The sequence below is a fragment of the Scardinius erythrophthalmus genome (assembly GCF_964197995.2).
Source record: "Scardinius erythrophthalmus genome assembly, chromosome: 19".
NCBI classification, from domain to species: Eukaryota; Metazoa; Chordata; class Actinopteri; order Cypriniformes; family Leuciscidae; genus Scardinius; species Scardinius erythrophthalmus.
The window spans coordinates 6,887,713-6,906,986 of NC_138239.1; the positions used below are offsets into that span (position 1 = coordinate 6,887,713).

Sequence of the window (19,274 nt, forward strand, 5' to 3'; positions counted from 1 at the left end):
GTGAAGAGCTTGATGAGCTGATTCAGGTGTGTTTGATTAGGGTTGGAACTATACTACAGGACAGTGGCTCTCCAGGAGTTGGATTGAAGATCGCTGACATATGTTAAGAAGATGAACCATATATATATATATATATATATATATATATATATATATATATATATATATATATATATATATATATATATATATATATACATACTTGAATGTATGCATCATGTATATGAAATTACTGTCCTTTTTTATATACACTTAGTTATATAAGTTTGGTCATTAAACTCTAGAGGGCGCAGGCTGATAGGTCCTTAACTCAATTTGTTAGCGATCACATCGTTATCTACATAGCACAGCTGATTGGTTCCTGCTGTGGCATCAGCAGCCAATGAGCTGCGGCTCAACATTCAGACATTGTTCGCTGTTAGCAGTCTGCAGTGCGCTTTCAGAAACCCTTCACCTTCCCCAGCTCCACTTGTATAGATCTGCTATACAGGGTTTATTTCATGCATGTTATATGTGCAACAGCAGCATGCTCTACATCAGGGGTGCCCAATCCTGCTCCTGCCGATCGGCTGTCCTGCACAGTTCATCTCCAACCCTAATCAAACACACCTGAAGCAACCAATTAAGGTCTTCAGAGCATGTCAGGATCACTTGAAAATTAAAGGCAGGTGTGTTTGATTAGGGTTGGAGATGAATTGTGCAGGACAGTCGATCGCCAGGAGCAGGATTGGGCACCCCTGCTCTACATGCTCACAGCAGCATGTCTGTGAATGTATTATCAGCAGATCTATTCCACCAAGACCAAATACATTAGCACCATATCCATTATCTTGTCAATCTCTCTGAGAGTTGTCATAACAGAAATATACTGTATAAATTGTCATCATACACCTCTAATCTGTGTGATTCAAGTGTCATCTGTGTTTGATGGTGTAGCAGGGCATTTTCTAAATGAACAAATATAATCATTAATCAAGTGAAGTGAACTTCTACAGACACTCCCTGCTGAGTTTAGGGAGCTGTGAAACTGCGTGGGGACCCTGTGAATTGTAACACGGCTTTAAACTTTGATGCTCAACAGCATTTGTGCTATGAACACACAGTGTGCACAAGAACACAGTACAAGCCACCGATAAGCACCCTAGCAACCAGCCAGAACACCCTAGCGACCGCTTAGCAACATGCTATAACACTCAGAACACCTTAGAGATCCTGAGAAAAACTATTATTTCGATCTGTCGCTCTTATTCCTCAATGCGTAACAGCAGCTTATATAAAATTGTTCTATTCCAATTAGCATATTTAATTCCTGCTAGGCTTTGTCATCTGACAGATCTTTACAGATTCATTACGCCACCAAATCTAGCCCAGGACTAAGATCTCTGGATTACCGACTGAAAGATGAGAATGTCAGTTGTGGGTGGTGGGATCTCTAGAGGAGGGCTTCTTTCATCTTGGCCGGATGCTCCTTGGATATTCTGTGGCTAATCCATCCGTTCAGTCACAGCGAATCAAGCCAAGGGATTCCTGTCTGATGTTTGAGAGGGGAAAATGGGAATAGTAATGCAATTTTTCCTGCCTAGCATGGATTTTCAGCACACTGTAAAAAATGTTATATACTATCTACTTAAAAAAAAAAAAAAAAAAAAAGGTAACAATATTACACATGATATTTTTAAGGCTTGATTTCTTTAATGCAATCTACCTGAATCAATCATGTAAAATCTCCTAAATTATTTAGTCTGACACAATGAATTTAATATTTTTAGTGAAATATGCTTTTATATTTTAAAATTCTAATGTGTGTGATTTTGAGTGAACGGAAATTAACTGTTTGTATTTTACTTTGAGTCGTGTTGTACAATTTAAAGACTGTATGCTTCTAGCATAGCACAGGTAGAAACAAACATGTTACTGTACTGGCATTAGCAAAGCTATTGCTCATTGAACTCCACCTGTATACAGTAAATCTGCTACGGGTAATTTATGTACGTTATATTGTACAGCAGCAGCATGTCTTACTTGCTCACAGTAGCGTGTTGTGTGTGTATTGGCAGTGGCAAGTCCTGTACTAGCTCTATAACAGCAGCAGCGTAGCAGATCTATTCCACCAAGATATATATATATCTTATATATATAATGTTTTTCCACAGAATCAATGCAATGTGGTCCAAACAAGATGCAGGAATATACAGAAAAAATATAGAGAAGACCCCTGCAGACCCTGATTATGTCAAGATTGATAAGTCTTTAAAAAATCAGAGGTTTTAAAATGTCATGTGGTGCGACTCCGTAAAACTTAATTATACTTATGAATTAATAATTCATGATATTAGTAAAGAAAGAAAGAAAGCTATGGATGTATGGATTTTTGGATGTTAAATATTACATCCCTAAATTTATAGGGAAATTGCATCTCTTGAACTACATGCTATTTATTTTCGAAATTACTTTTGAAACTATTTGTAGAATGTTTTTGGATTCTTAAACACAGGAAAGCTGTTATAGCGATAGCCTGCACCTCTCTATTTGGGAAGCAAAAATACTTCCAAAATGCATCAAGTGAATATGCAAAAAGAATTGGACTCATTTGTATTCATGAGCCCTGAGGATCTGAGAGCTGATTTGAAGGAATGTAACCTAGATTCAGTGACTTTGCAGTAAAAGATGCAAGCACAACACAAACAACAAGCACTGTGAGGATAAAAGCATGTTGAAACATGACTCAGTGTTCTCCCCGGTACTCTGATATTGTTCCATTAAAGGTAATTGTTAGTCGTTTCATGGGGGCATAACACTCTATTATCTTTATCCTTATGATTTGACAAGTTTCATTAAGCGGGTCGATTAGAGTTCACAGTGTTATTCCTGTCTTGCTTTTTGCTGTCTCAAGTCTTTCTCCGTTTTTCATACATACTCCAAAATCATGTGCTTGCTCAAGCAGGTAATGGAGCTTCAGCTGACAAATGCTTTTACTCTTTGGACATGCACTGAAGTTGATTCTTGTGGTTCAGAGTTCAGGACAATCTAATATTGAATTCCAGGCCCAAAAGCTTCATATATCAAAACGAAAAACATTTCATCATGGCACTTTGTGTGCGTGTTTATTTTGTACCATCCTTTGGAGGAAACTCTCTCTGCAAAATCTTCTGAGAAAAGATCAAGAGGACAAAAACTTGTGCAACTTTGCTAAACGTAGCATTAAACAAGGCATTTTTAACTTTTTAATGTGAAATGTACAGCCAATTATAGAATAAGCCGTATGCTTTCTTAATAAAATTACTATTGGTTTATATATTTAATCTGTGTAACACATCTGCTAGCTTTCAAACTTAATCATTAAATACCATTTTGAAATGAAAGATGTTTTTGTTATGTCCAGGATAGTGGGAAGATAAGGTGAGGAGTAGCGGATCTTTTAGCAGCTTAAACTTTATTTTACTAAACAAAAGCGAGTAATCTAACATGAGAAACATGTTTTCTTTACAAAGTGACATCACCAACTACTGGCCTGGCATGAATAATACAGCATTTTTAGTCGTTTTCGTAGATCCGTGTGAACGGGGATGGGTTTGCGTTGACGTCTGTACGTGAAAAATGCAAAGGAAAAACTAAAAGTCAATGAAAATGAAACTGTAACAATAACTGTGTGACAGTTTTCCCTGGTAAATTTGTTACAGACAAACTGTATGCCACCACAAACTCTGATTAAGTGCTATTAAAGTGCTTTTAATATTTTAAAACAATCATTTTGATAATTTAAAAACAATCAGATTTTTTTGCAGATATTGTGATATTCTCAGCACAGTCACCAAGGACAGAATTTTTGTTACATATTGTAAATCTATACATTTGGTAAATTTAAGAGATGTTATGCAAAACTCCAACCTGTCTGGATATAAAATATACTCTGAATGGATATGATAAGCAGCACTTTAGTTATTAAAAATGAAGAAAAGAAAAAAGTTCACAGTAACATAGTTGACTGGACACATTGCAGACATTGTTAGCTCATACAAAAATTAGTATTTTAAAAAAAAAATTTTTTTAAAGGGACAATGCACATCAATTGACATTTTTTGTTTACACTCAAAATGTAAATGCGCCAGAGTTAGCAGAAAAGCTCATTTTCATCTGTAGTCCCTTGGACCCATTCACAGTCTCCTCTGACCCATAGTAGGTTAAAAAACACAGTTGATAGACCCTTTTGTGAACATGATTATAACAAGCTTTTCTTTTTCTGAAGTATTTCTATTGTACAAATACATTTTTTTCAGCGTGTCATCAGGAGCTCAGGTGGCTTTAGCTCTTAGCATCTCCAGCTGCTCACCCTCACAACAGTGGGACTGTAGATGCAAATGTGTTTCTTCTTTTACTCATTCTCAGTCTTTTCAAGTAAAGTGCAAAACACCTAACAGAGTGAGATGACACTTCACTTTTTCAGGAATGAGTTTCTCTCCCATTACATTTCACTGTTTACATGATCTATTTGACACTTAAAAATGAACATTGTTCCTTAATAGTATTTATGTATGCATTTCACATGTTGTTATTTTCACACAGTATGTTGTTGCTGCTTTGATATTTTACACATGCAAATCTATTAATTCATTGCTTTAGGTAAAAGCATCTCATATAACAAAGTATTGGCATATGTATACACTAGGGTTGGGTATCGGTTGGGTTTTATCCGATACCAGTACCTACTCGGTATTTTTCAAACGGTTCCGGTGCTTAAACGGTTCTTGAAACGGTACTTAACAAAACTAAACCGCACACACTTTATCAAAAAAATAATACCTCTGTGTGTGTGTGTGTGTGTGTGTGTGTGTGTGTGTGTGTGTGTGTGTGTGTGTGTGTGTGTGTGTGTGTGTGTGTGTGTGTGTGTGTGTGTGTGTGTGTGTGTGTGTGTGTGTGTGTGTGTGTGTGTGTGTGTGTGTGTTTGATTTTCTGAAAAAGATTTTCTGATTTCTGATTAAATGAAAAATTGTGCCGTTTAAAAGGCTACTAATGTAGCCGAAAACACTTGAGTTAACATCAAAATTTTGTCTTCTCATATTATGACTTTTACAAAACAGAGAAATATCTGACACTGAGCAGAAATATTTAACACACACAGTATAGCCTCATATAAATATACTTGATATTGATATACTTCATACTTGATATGCAAGATTTGCAGTTGGCATTAAAATACTAGACTTATCCGAAGAGGAACACTGGCAGCTGAACTTGAACTTTAGTCAGGCGTGTCAGAGGTTTTGGGTTCTAATCCGCATTCGTAGTTTTTTTTTTTTTTTTTTTTTTTTTTACGATTATGCTCATCAGTGGTTGTATATCAAGCAGGGACACTTTGTGTCCATTATATTTTGTGATTTCACCAGAATGAATAGATAGGCGTCGTCTAGGGCTTAAAGGGATACTCCACTTTAAAATGAAAATTCTGTCATCATATACTCACCCTCATGTTGTTTCAAACCTGTATGAATTTCTTTCTTCTGCTGAACAGGAAGGAAGATATTTAGAAGAATGTCAGTAACCAGACAGTTTCTGGTCTCATTGACTTCCATAGGCTAGTAGGAAAAAAAAATACTATGGAAGTAAATGAGACCAGAAACTTTCTGTTCAGCAGAAGAAAGAAATTCATAAAGAATTGAAACAACATGAGGGTGAGTATATGATGACAGAATTTTCATTTTAAAGTGGAGTATCCCTTTAAATCAAACTTCATTCACGCACATATGAAACCCTTGCATACACATATAGGCCTACTAAGTCATACATGTATACTGCTGAATGCTCAAACTAATATGAAATGCTCAACATCACATCTAAAGTCGCTCACGCACAAACACGCAAACTCTACACACACGAGACGCGCGGAACTCTCCGCGCATACTCATCTGAGACGCGAGCACACACACACACACACACACACACACACACACACACACAAACTCTCCGCGCACATAATCATATAGACGGCGCCTCATAAATAGATCGATCTCCGCAACGAAGCGCGCGTCCGAGTGACAGTGCAGTGTGCGCGAGCCACAAGAGAAAACACTGTATCCGCGCCACTGATCGCAGCGGCAACGAGCACTTTGATCACTTGATTTAAAAAACGCATTTCAGCGCTAGATTGCCTCTTATTTAACAAACGAACTAAATTAATGCTCGCTCTGCTGGTTTACTGGAGATGTTTTATTATTGGATCATTCGTGCCGCGAGATGTTTTATACACTGTGCGATTTTCGTCCGATTTTGAGCCGAATTCTGACTCGTGCGACTCTTTTTCGGGTCGGGCCGATTTTCAGCTTTGTCGTGCGTCGTTTGTCGTGCAGTGTTCGTGCAGTGTACAGGGGGAAAAGAGAGGCGATTAACCTCTCACGACCGGCAATCGGATGGTCGGATGAATTTCAGGCATGTTAGAAATTTTGGTCGCTCCTCGTGACTATATCGCACAGTTGAAGCAGAGCTACGAACCGATTGCCCTAAACTCAGTGTTTTTTCCCTCACTGCGCCTGCGCGAAAACAATTTCATCTGCAGCAAAAAAAAAAAAAAAAAAACCTAACCCTAACCCTAACGAAAAAAGGGAGATCTTTAAGTTCTGTAGTTCAAAGCTATTACTGTTGCTTACCTCCAGTTCGTGTTGCAAAATGGATTAACCATTACCCACTTCTTCCAAGCCACCTGCGATGTAGCCTACACTTTGCCTCTTTTATTATTAAAAAAATGTTTGGAAATAAAGCTGTTTTTAATTTTCATTGATGAATTATTGCAGTGTTCGGACATATTATAGACTGTTAATAATTAATTATATGTATAATTCATTGTAATCGACCTAAATGTTTTAGACAATTTTTAATGAGGAGAAGTAAAGCTTCTATGTAGGCTAATATTTTATTATCCTCACAGCGCGTTAGTTATGCGGTGATGCGCTATGAAATTGTTGCGTGGCTATGTAATTATAATAGCCTATCAGTTTAATAATAAAAGTAGCCTTCCCTAATAATAATAATAATAATACAAGCCTACTAATAATTTAATATATAAATTGGAAATGCTAAATCTTCTTGATATTGATAGCTGATGCTTGTTTTGACAATATCTCTGGATAGGCTACATGATATCGTCCATAGGCGCAACCCGGCACGAGGATTTATCCCGCTGATTCGCGCATATTTCACACGTATAGTGTGAGCAGTCAAGTCGCAGCTCGACGTTCGGACCGTACAGTGTGAGCACATAAATCCTGAGCTTTGGCTTTACATCGCATGCGATCTACTCGTTCAGTGTGAGTAGGTTCCTTGCTGAAATCGCACAGACATCGCACAGTGTATGCTCGCCTTTATAGGGGGCGGTAAAAAACATCAGGCACCGAAAGTTTCGTTCTTATTCGGTCTGGTTACTACCGTTTACGTCGGAACCGGTTCCCTATTGGCACCGGGTCTCGGTACCCAACCCTAGTATACACAGTGCTTTGTTATCTGAGACGCTTTTATATACACAATATATTCATGAATCTTGTGTTGCAGTAGCTGTAAAGGAAATGTGATATTTTTTGGGGCGTTGGAGCATTATTTTTTGAGCATTTTCACTTATGAAATAATGTTGTAAGTTTTAGTAGAACTTATTTATGTGTTGTACAGCATTGTATAGTGTATATTATAGTATACTATACCGTGTGTGTGTGTGTGTGTGTGTGTACTGTACACACAATGTTTAGAGGAAAGAACTGCTGACTCATCATCATAATTTCTTAACCTGTGATTAATGGCTGTTAGTTTTTCTTTCCTAACCTATGGCTAGAGGATGAGAGTCAGACTGTGCTAAGCAAAAGAGCCATCTACTGTATGCACCATCTGTCCGACTGGAAACCTATTGGTTATTTATTTGAGCTGACAGTAAATTAGTGAGTTATGGGGGATGTTATATTTTTCTCTGTCAACAGAATTTTTCTCATAAAAGCGAGCTTTAACTCATCCTGAATGTTTGCTGTTTGACCCGATTTAGATACCAGTAGTTTTATACTGTAAAGATGGTTAGTTGTTCTTACTCGAGCATATCTCTAGATTTTTAAAAGCTAACTGTAAAACTATTTAAATATATACATTTTCTTCTTCTTCTTTTTTATATTAACTTAGTCAATTTAAACATTTATTATTATTGCAATATTGTATAATAATATATATTATATATACTGTCTGAATATATTGATTGACATTACAAACAACAGGAAATGACAGCATTATAACTAACTTTACTCCATGTATATTTCAACAATGTAAATGTAGATGTATATTTCAACAATGTCGATTAGATTTGCTGGAGTCAAATAGTCTGCATGACTTGAGGATGATGTTGCTTCAAAAAGTGATTTTATGGGGATTAAGTGACTGATGTGAAATGGCTTAGTCTGTGTGTGAGTTTGTCAGTACTATGGCAATCATTAAGGCACAACATTATCTGTAATATCACCAAAGAAAGCAGTGAGCGTTGACCCTGTTTTGTGTGTTCCTGTTAATGCGCTTGAGGGCAATATTCATAAAGGTAATTGAAACACATCTGTTAAACTGAGTGAAAATGGTGCTTCAAGCTGCCCCAGTGTTTGTTCAAAGGTTTAGAAATGTTTGTTCAAATTGCCCCGTTGCTAGTACCAGCTTTTTGCAGAATGAATGCACAATGCTTCAACTGCTCAGGCCTGGGTATACTTCGTAAAGATCATTATACGGTCCTCAACATCAGTGTCAGCATTAAACTGAAAAATTTAGAGGAAATCCCATTATTGTCTTCTTCAGAAGGTCAAGGCATACTGTATGTCTTTAAAAAAAAAATCACTAATGCCATCTCAAGTATTTTCTATGTTAATACATTTTAAAATGTAACTTATTGCTGAATTTTCAACATCACTACTCCAGTCTTCAGTCACATGATCCTTCAGAAATCATAATAATATGCTGATTTGCTGCTCAAGAAACATTTACAGTATTCATGTTGAAAACAGTTGTTCTGCTTAATATTTTTGCGCAAACTGATATTTTTTTTCCCCCAGGATATTTTGACGAATAGAAAGTTCTTTCAGACTTTAGATTAGGGTCCAATTCTCACTATTAACTACGACTTTTGTCTGCTTATTAATAGTTAGTAATGTTGTTAAGTTTAGGCACTGGGTTGGATTAAGGGATGTAGAATATGGTCATGAAGAATAAGGCATTAATATGTGCTTTATAAGTAGGCTACTAATAAACAGCCAATATGCTAGTAATGCGCATGCTAATAAGCAACTAGTTAATAGTGAGAATTGGAACCTAAACTAAAGTGTTACTGAAAGTTCAAAGGAACATCATTTATTTGAAATAGATTTTTTTGTAACAAAAATGTAAAAGTCTTATTTGTTACTTTTACTGTCACATTTAATTTAATGCATCCTTGCTGAAAAAAGTGTATTACACATATCTTGCCCATGGCCAGGGGAAGACAGATTTCTAGCTTTAAACACACTCCGTCTATGGAAGTAGCTGATGGAAAGGAATCTTCCCTTGGGGAAAAATCTCTTTCTCCTGCGAAAAAAAGACCCTAGTAATCTCAGAGGTTTCAGAAGATATCTCAACAATGTCTTAATCTGTGCCCTGATTTGCCAAGATACCAAAGTCAGAGATCAGATTTATATATTATATTATGCTATTTATTCATATTTTGAAATAGCTTTTATTTCTTTTTATTTTCAGTTTGTTTTCATTTTAAAACTGTTGACACTTTTTTATTAGTTTTTGATTTAAATATTTCTATTTAGCTTTATTTTTATTTCAGTTTTTGTTTTAGAAATTTTAGTACTTCTACTTATTTTATTTAAACTTATTTTGCTTCATTTCATTTAACAAATGTTTCCTGATTGACTAATTTTGTATTTTTTCCATATGAATGAGTAGTGGACATCATCAATGTTATTATCTTTTCAAATATTCTGCATGTCTGATGTTGTTTGTTCCCTGTCGTTTCTCCTCAGTGATGCTTTGACAGTTTGAAGGGCTTCTTGAGCCATGGCGGTGCGCTCTGACCTGTTGGGTTCGTCTCCGCCGGTGTTTGAGTCCTGGCCTGCAGGTGGTGGCAGTCCTCTAGAGGAGCTGGACGTCAGGAGTTTCCTGGGCTCACTGATGGAGGAGAACGGCACGGCAGAGAGATGTTATCGCTCTCACTCTCGCAGCAGTGTCCTGCAGGGCCTGCCCTTTGGAGGAGTCCCCACTGTCCTCGCCATCAACGTCGTTGTGTGGCTGGTACAACATCCCTGTTAACATATTTCATTGTTTATCTACAACTGAATGACATTTAGGGCCAGATGTACCAACAGCTTGCGCCAGCACAAACCCTCTTTTGGCATTAAAAAACTACTTTCAGGATTTACTAAAGACACAGTGAAAAATTAGCGCTGAAAAGGCATGGACATGGATTTCATTGCATATGCATTTGTAGGAGTTTCCCTTTCAGATGCAAAATTTATGCGAGGAAAGTATTTAAATGAATCATGCAAGGTGACCTATTAGGTATTTGCGCCATTATTTAAAGACCAAAGAAAGCATGTCTTAAACCAGACGCTAATTTGGTAGATTGCATTGATCATTATGGAAATGATCTGACTATGTTTGTGTTCTTTCACGAGTTCCTTTGCCCATATAATCTTTAAGCTAATAAGGTTAAGTGTATTTGGCTTGCTGTCCGCAATGGAGGGGCTCGAGGAAGCAGTTTCAACTCGAGCTTATATACATCCCCCAGTGGGACTACTAATGCTTGGATGATGATAATGGTAGCAAGATGCCTAAATTATATTGGTGGAGTTGGGGAGGTGGAGGGATGCCAAAACAGCTGATGCCGGAGCAAGGTGAGCGGCTGCTTTTATGCTCCGGCTGTTAATTGAAAGACTAGATGGGTTCACTCCTCCCGAAATTACGTTGTGAACTTCACTTGATTTGCACATCGTCAGTAAATCACGCGCAGAACTTTCCACTCCCATCTGCGCTTTTATGGAATTGCGCTCTCACGCTCATTTGCCCTGTTTAGTAAATCTGGCCCTTAATGTCAAGTGCATCTTATGTACTTTCTTGTGATTCAATGATGTTATAACCTCTAATTGTTTGAGAATTTAATCCTCCGAATTTGAACCCTAAAGAACTCCGGTGTCTGGGTGAAGAACATGTTGTTGCTTTTTCACACCAAAAAAAAAAGAAGTAATTTCAAATAAAATTTGTATGTGCAGTAACATATTACTTTTAAATTTACAACCAAATATATAGAGTTACTTTTTAAAATTAGTAATTCAAGTTACTTTGTTTTGCCATTGATTGACTGACATTTCTGCAGTCCCCATGTTGAGAGAAATCAGAATAATTTCCACTGAAACAGGAAGACAGGGCAAGACATATCGATCAGCTCCTTTCCTTTTTCCCCTATGTAGTGCACTTTGTGCCATTCACCATGTTAATGTGTGAATAAGTAACTGATTTCAGCTGCAGAATCAGTGTCTATTTATAATGTAGGGGGCGGGATATTTCACGCTTCAGATTCTAGAGAGAATTTGATTGGACAGAAAATCTGATGAGAAGAAGTGCAGAGTGATATCATCAAAATCATTGATCCTTATTGGCAGAAAAGAGAGACTGTAAGTTTCGAATGCTTGTATCTTCTAAATGCAAATTTTGTCTTTGTTTTGAAGCACACTAGCTTATAGATAACAGTAAGGCTAACATTCATACTTAAAGCCAAAATCAAAAAAGCCATTTTGATTTCATGGGGACTTTAATGAAAAAATAAATATTGGATTATTTTAATTAATGAGAATTTGGGAAGGGAATTTGCTAAATTGTCATGAAAAATGACATATGCCTAATGTCTAAATTAGTTATTTGCTTTTGGGGTGAAATATGACATTCCCCCAATCTATGAAAAAGAAAAGTTTAAATTAATTTGAAGAAAAGCATACCTGCTGCCGCATATACACTGAAAGAAATGGTGACCTAAAAATGTTAACATTTAAGTTCTATTCAAGTCAATAATATTATGTAATGTTGCTAAATCAACCTAAATACATTTATTTATACCACCAAAACTTCATTATATGGGTTAAATCAGGTAGAATTAGCTTTTTAAAGTAACAATCGCAGGTTACCTCTTTTTGCAGTGTATATACTGTATATGTCTGTACACTACCATTCAAAGGTTTAGGGTTGGGATGTTCTTGAAAGAAGACTCTTATGCTCACCAAGGCTGCATTTATTTGATGTGCTGATTTGGTGCTTAAGAAACATTTCTTATTATTATCAATGTTGCAACAGTTAACACGGCTTAAAATTGCAGTGGAAAATTGTTAAGTGCTATTGATAAATAAAAAGTTTAAAGAATAGCATTTAAATTGAAATAGATTTTTTTTGTAACAATGAAAAAGTCTTTACTGTCACTTTTGATCAATTCAGTGCATCTTTATTGAATAAAAGTATAATTTTTTTTTTTTTTTTTTTTTTTTTACTTACTGACCCCAAACTTTTAAACAGTAGTTTATATACAGCACATTTGAGTTGAACTCAACATTGAATCGCTCATGATTAAATTATAAACAGTGGGATTGTTTTTTACAGTTATTTTTGGTGACGCTTGTGAGGAAGAAATAACGCTCTTCACCTTTAAGTTTAGAACAAGCAACCTAGGAAGCTAAACAGAGACTAGTAGCTTCCCAGTAGTCAGCGCTTTCTGTTGTCTTTTCATTGACTGTTATTCATTATGAACACAAGTGTGCATGCAGACCGCACAGCCTGTTAGTTTCCAAGACAACCACACACCTCGTCTCTATCCGTCCAAAGAAATGGCTAATTATTACTGCAGTTCAGGGGTCTAGTGAGTGCAAGGGTCTACTTACACAAATAGTTCTTATTCTGCTTTTATACCAATAGCTTTGGCACACATTTAAAGTGGCACAATGTCTTCTGGGTATATTCTAAATATCGCATCTTTTAAAATGCATGAGCATTTGATATTGTTCACTGTGCATGTAATTTACTAGCAGTTATGCTGTTTTTATTTAGGTCACTCATATCTTGAACATGATATGAACAGTATGCTGATATCACTGAGGTTTGGTTTATTTTTATTGTAGTTCCTGCTTCTAATCTTCTCCTGTTTGAGGAAGGCAGCATGGGACTACGGCCGCCTGGCTCTTCTTATGGAAAATGACAGGTATCATCTCATAACTGTTGACTGTTTGCAGAATGCATTGAAGATGTAAATAATTGAACAACTGTGTGTGTGGTGGTTGAGTGAACTGAATGCTTAGCAGGTCAGTGTGAGATCCTGGCGCCACCTGCTGGTTTATTAGGACATTATATTATTTGGCATGAATTTATTATTATTATACATTTTATTTATAGGCACCTTACATGACATTCAAGGACACCTTACAAACATAATACAACAATCAAAAATAAATAATAAATGATCCTCATTACAGCCTGGACAGACTGGATACAAATACGATTACATAAAAGCCTGCCTAAAAAAAAATAGTCTTAAAATGAGATTTAAAAACAAGAAGACTTTCACATTTTTGCACATCCTGTCGTTCCATAATTAGGGACTAAAGGCTTGAGACCCCATAGATTAAGTATTAAGTTGTGCGAGTTCGAGGGAGAACAAGAGTGAGTATAGAAGACGATCTAAAGATACGAGTAGGGGTGTAGATGTGAAGGACAGATAAGTATGAAGGGGCAAGATTATTAAGTGCCATGGATTTTAAAATCAATACGGTATTTAACTCGGAGCCAAAGCAAGTGTTGTAGTATGGGAGTCATATTTTCAGTTACAGAAGTTCTGCAAATAATTTGCACTAACCGAAGTTTGTAGAGAAGCTTCGCATGAAGGCCGTAGGAAAGAGCGTTACAATAATCAATACGTTATGTCACTAAAGCATGAACAAGAATAGCTGTGCTATTAAGTCGATTAATAATACGTATGTGAAAATATGCAGATCGAGTGACTCTATTTATTTATATGAGCTTCAAATTATAAAGTACTGTCAAACATGACACCAAAACTTTTGACCTGGAAAATGATCAATGTTCACAGAGGAACAATTTGATTTAGCCAGATTGATTTTTTACCCTACAAGAAGAATTTTGAGTTTTACTACTGTTAAGTTTGAGAAGATTGGATGTAAACCAAGCTTCAATCTCAGCTAAGCAATCTGAAAGGACAGATGGAGGAAAAGTAGAAGTTGGTTTGGAGGACAGGTAAAGGTGGGTGTCATCGACATAACAGTGGAATTGAATCCCACCCAAATTTCTTTAAAACTATTACCAAGAGGTAGAAGATAAATAATAAATAAGAGAGGGCCCGAGACGGAGCCCTGTGGAACACCAGTAGTGACATGTGAAGGATTTGATCGAAACTGCTTCAGCTGTACAAATTGAGGACGACCCGTAAGATAAGATCCGAAGGGGGTACCAAAGATCCCAATAGACTTTAGTCTGTCTAACAGAATCCTGTGCGAAATGGTATCAAATGCTGCACTCAAGTCGAGCAGAATAAGTCCTAAGTCCATTAGAGATCTTAACTAATGCAGTCTCAACACTATGATATGAATGGAATATATTAATATGATATGATATGATATGTAATGCATTATAAAAATGATTATATAATATACAATATACATAGTGTTTCAATTGTCATTTACAATTTTGCATACCATTGAATTTTTGCTTAGTTTTGAGAAGCCTGTACAGTATGTTAGTATTATTAAAGCATTTCAGCTCACACACACAGTGTCCCTGTGGGAGCAGTGGGTGAAATTTAAATCATAACTCTAAAGGTTTGGCAGTGTTGCTTTATTCTGCATCAGCATGTAGCATTAAAGTCTTTGTTTATGCGAATGTGCCGGTGATTTTCAGTGTGAAATATTTGCAAAGCATTGCATCAGCCCACAGAGAAAGCGCCGGCCCTCACAGTAATAATCTTTTTTACATTTGTGCACAGTAGAATTTCACTTGATCCTTTTGTTATGATAGCCTTGTGGGCTGAAATGTTCACTCTTTTCTGATCTTGAGGCTAATTATACTTGAGTAATTTTGAAACAGGCATTGAGGCAGGAAAATACTGTCACTGACTGACATGATATATAGATAAGACAAGGTCTAATTATCACATGGGAAGATTTCAGAGTTGTTATATCTCAGTTATTCAGTCAAACGTTCAGTTAATGTTCGGTTTATCTGTGGTTATCAAAGACTTCTTTCTTCAAAACCATGTTGGTAACACTTTACAGTAAGGTTCCATTAGTTTACATGAACTAACAATTAAAAATACTTCTAAAGCATTTATTAATCTTAGATAATGTCATTTTAACATTCATTAATACATTATTTAAATCAAAAGTTGTATCTGTTCATATCATTTCATGGACCTGAGCTAACATGAACTAACAATTGTATTTTTGGTAACCTTTTTTTAGCCTTTTATTACACATATTACATGTACTTACTATAGTATAACAGTGATTTATGCATAATTACATGCAACTTACCCGAACCAAACCCTAAACCTAATTAAAATCCCCATAGTAATTATATGTTGTTTATTGATATTACCGATACTCAGGACATAACTGTAACCAATACACCTTAAAATAAATTGTAACCATATTTTTATTATTTAATACATACTGTAGCAAATATCTTTCTCATTGTTAGTTAATATTAGTTAATGCAATAACTAACTAATGGGACCTTATTTTAAAGCAAATATCAGCAAAACTGAAATTAAATGATCATATTTTTTTTAAACGAGTATAAAACAGATGATGAATAAGATTATGAATAATTATTATATCTTATTATGAATAAGATTCATCCAAGCATGTGTCTACTGCTATGTAATTAAAATAGATTTTAACTGAAAAGTTCAACTGTGCTCTCAGGATAAATGTGTATTTATTAATTATTAGAATTAATTCAGTAAATTTCGGCTGGCCAAAATAATGTTTAGCATTTTAAATGCAGATATCTTGTATTGCTTTTGAATTTATATAGAACTCATTTTTAAACAATATGTTATTATGTGTGTTAAACTAACTGGCGATTGTGAAAATGTACTGTAGCTTTCTTGTTGCCAAGAGTATAAGGTATGAGAGGCTTACATTTTTGTAAAATGTATAAGAAACAAAATATCCCATCTTGAAAAATATGGAGTAAAAAGTGTCATAACTGACCCTGGTCTATATATAATTCAACATGGGAATAATATTCCCACATTTATAACAGTACGTGAGATTTTCTTAAGTGTATTTTGTGAAAAAATATTACCTGTCCATTTTATTGCTTGTCTTTGTTCTGTAGCTTGACATCATTATTCTATGGAGAGCAAAGTGAGAAGGAGAAAACCCCATCAGAATCCAGCCCATCAGACTCAGAGACCAAGGACACGGTGAGAGAAAAAAAGCATCACACACATTTAAGAAACGTTTGATCAGGATCTTCGTTTGAATTTACTAAATTTGGCAGTGCAAAATCCCTCTCACATCACAAGGCCTGCGCTTTGTTATCGATGCTAACCCTACCTAGAAACGAGTAAAATGAATAGTAGATAGTGTGGTGTCAAAGGTAATAGATAGTGTTTTTTTAAAGGTGTCATGACGTGAGAAATCAAATTTGCCTTGATCTTTTGACATATATGAGGTCTTTGTGTAACGAGGCACAGTGTAATGGAGAGAATCTTTTGTTGAAAGATCTATTGAATCTGACAGCAGCTGCATCACAAACCGTAAGTAATGAGTTCATAAGCCTTTGTCTGTAAATGACGGTGTGCACAATACTGTTTCCTATGCAGTGACGTTAGCCAATCATAACAGTGGACGTTTACTCACAAGCCTTAAAGGAGCCGCCCCTTAAAAACGGATCATTTCAGACAAAGGGTATATATACAGTACAGGCCAAAAGTTTGGAAACATTACTATTTTTTATGTTTTTGAAAGAAGTTTCTTCTGCTCATTAAGCCTGCATTTATTTGATCAAAAATACAGAAAAAAATGTAATATTGCGATATATTATTACAATTTAAAATAATTGGTTTTCAATTTATTATACTTTAAATTATCATTTATTTATGTGATGCAAAGCTGAATTTTCAGGATCGTTACTCCAGTCTTCAGTGTCACATGTGACTATGAGTCTATCACATGATCCTTTAGAAATCATTCTATATATTCTGATTTATTATGAGTGTTGGAAACAGTTCTGCTGCCTAATATATTTGATGAATAAAAGGTTAAAAAGAACTGCATTTATTCAAAATAAAATAATATTTTCTAATAATATAAATCTTCTTTACTATCACTTTTTTTTTATCAATTTAACACATCCTTGCTGAATAAAAGTATTGATTTTTTTCAAAAAAAAGAAAGAAAAAAAAATTACTGACCAGTAGTGTATATTGTTGTTACAAAAGATTTCTATTTTTAATCTTCTTCTTTTTATTTTATTTTATGTTTTTACTTTTTATTCATCAAAGTATCCTAAAAAAGTATCACAGGTTATGAAAACATATAAAGCAGCACAGCTGTTTCCAACTTTGATAATGAATCATCATATTAGAATGATTTCTGAAGGATCATGTTATAGACTGGAGTAATGATCCTGAAAATTCAGCTTTGCATCACAGAAATAAATGATCATTTAAAGTATAATAAATTGAAAACCTATTATTTTAAATTGTAATAATATATCACAATATTATTTTTTTTTTCTGTATTTTTTATCAAATAAATGCAGGCTTGATGAGCAGAAGAAACTTCTTTCAAAAACATTAAAAATAGTAATGTTTACAAACTTTTGGCCTGTACTGTATATATTTGTTTTTTGTTTTGTTGTTTTTATAATATATAAAAATGTATTTAAGTGAACCTCAAGGAACATATTTAAATAATAAAACATCCATGTCATGACCCTTTTAAAGTCACTATCGTCTTCATGTTGATGCAAATCTTCGACTGCTGATACGTAAAGACATAAAGAGGCACACATAAAGTTCAATCTGTCGACGTGGATTACTCAGCGGCTGTTACGAAGCGTCGCCCCAGAGCTGATGTCATATAAAATAGCCTGTGCACTTAGACCCTATTTTCTTTTATGCACACTATCTGTCCGTTTAAATCCTGACCTCATTCTGTCTCTTGTCGTTTTATGTGCAATGACAGTTCAAGACATCACAGCCACGTTAAAGATATTGCGTGGCTTTTTCCACTTGTTACGCTATCCATGTTCACTTAAAGAACAAATGATTCTGACAGATGCTAAGCTAGCCAGACGCGCTCTGTGTTTTTATATGCCAGACCTTTTTATGACACCGTTGTCTTCCCTCCCTCTCTTTATAGGGCTTCTGTTCCTGGCTCACGTCTTTGTCCCACATGAAGTAAGTGTGCAAGAAAGTGGTGATGTCATCAACCGGCATCCTGTTTACTCATGTTATATCTCATTAAGAAGGGAAAACACAGGGTGAAGGTGGACCGGGAACTTTACCAGCGCTTCTAACGGCTGGATACGCTCAAAAGCCTTTCAGAAACCGTAAACCAGCTGCGAGTCTGTCTCCACGGTTGCCGAGATGTTATTTGGACGAGTCGGATGGCACGTTGGTGCCATATTTAGCTGGTTCCTTTAAAAGCTTCTTGGTCTCTCCGGAGACTGAGAGGCCATGCTGAGAGTTTCCTCACTCCGTGTGAGGCGAGGCTGTGTGTTTTTGTGTGAATGAGGGCTCCTTGTAATTATAATAGCCCTCAACGCCTTTATGTATTTGTGTGGTCTTTCAAAAAGACAGTATGCTACACACACTGAATATTGTTGACTGAAGCCAATAATTCATTGGAAACACTGAAAACTCTCACAAAGTCAGTCTTTGTCATTTTAGTTAAACTAGTTGAGTGTAGCGCCAGCAAAACCAAGGGGTTGTAGGTTGTAATATTAGAGAACTCACATGGGTCATTGGCATGTAAGAGTGTCCACGATTAAGAAAATGAAAAAATATTTCAAAAGGAAAGAAAACATTTTTTTTGCCAAGTTTGTCTTCATGTTGGTTTCATGTTGTTTTGAAAAACTGACATACTCTACTGTTCAAAAGCTTGGGGTCGGTAATATTTTTAAACGTTTTTGACTTTCATACTCACCAAAAATACTGTAATATTGTGAAATAAAACATGACACCACCCACTATGGGGAGGAGCCCGCTGTGTACTGTTTCCATG

At 35.7% G+C, this 19,274-nt stretch overlaps 1 protein-coding gene across 1 annotated transcript in view; it reads left to right on the forward strand.

The window, feature by feature from the left end:
* Nucleotides 1–10,044: 10,044 nt before the first annotated feature.
* Nucleotides 10,045–19,274, forward strand: part of tmem63c (transmembrane protein 63C) — a gene marked incomplete at its 5' end in the record, with an annotated part of 41,465 nt that continues 32,235 nt past the window's right edge. The window contains 4 exons of the mRNA XM_081393957.1: nt 10,045–10,278; nt 13,146–13,225; nt 16,378–16,465; nt 18,411–18,448. Coding sequence (XP_081250083.1) covers nt 10,045–10,278; nt 13,146–13,225; nt 16,378–16,465; nt 18,411–18,448 — 440 coding nt within the window. The remainder of the gene's footprint in view (nt 10,279–13,145; nt 13,226–16,377; nt 16,466–18,410; nt 18,449–19,274) is intronic.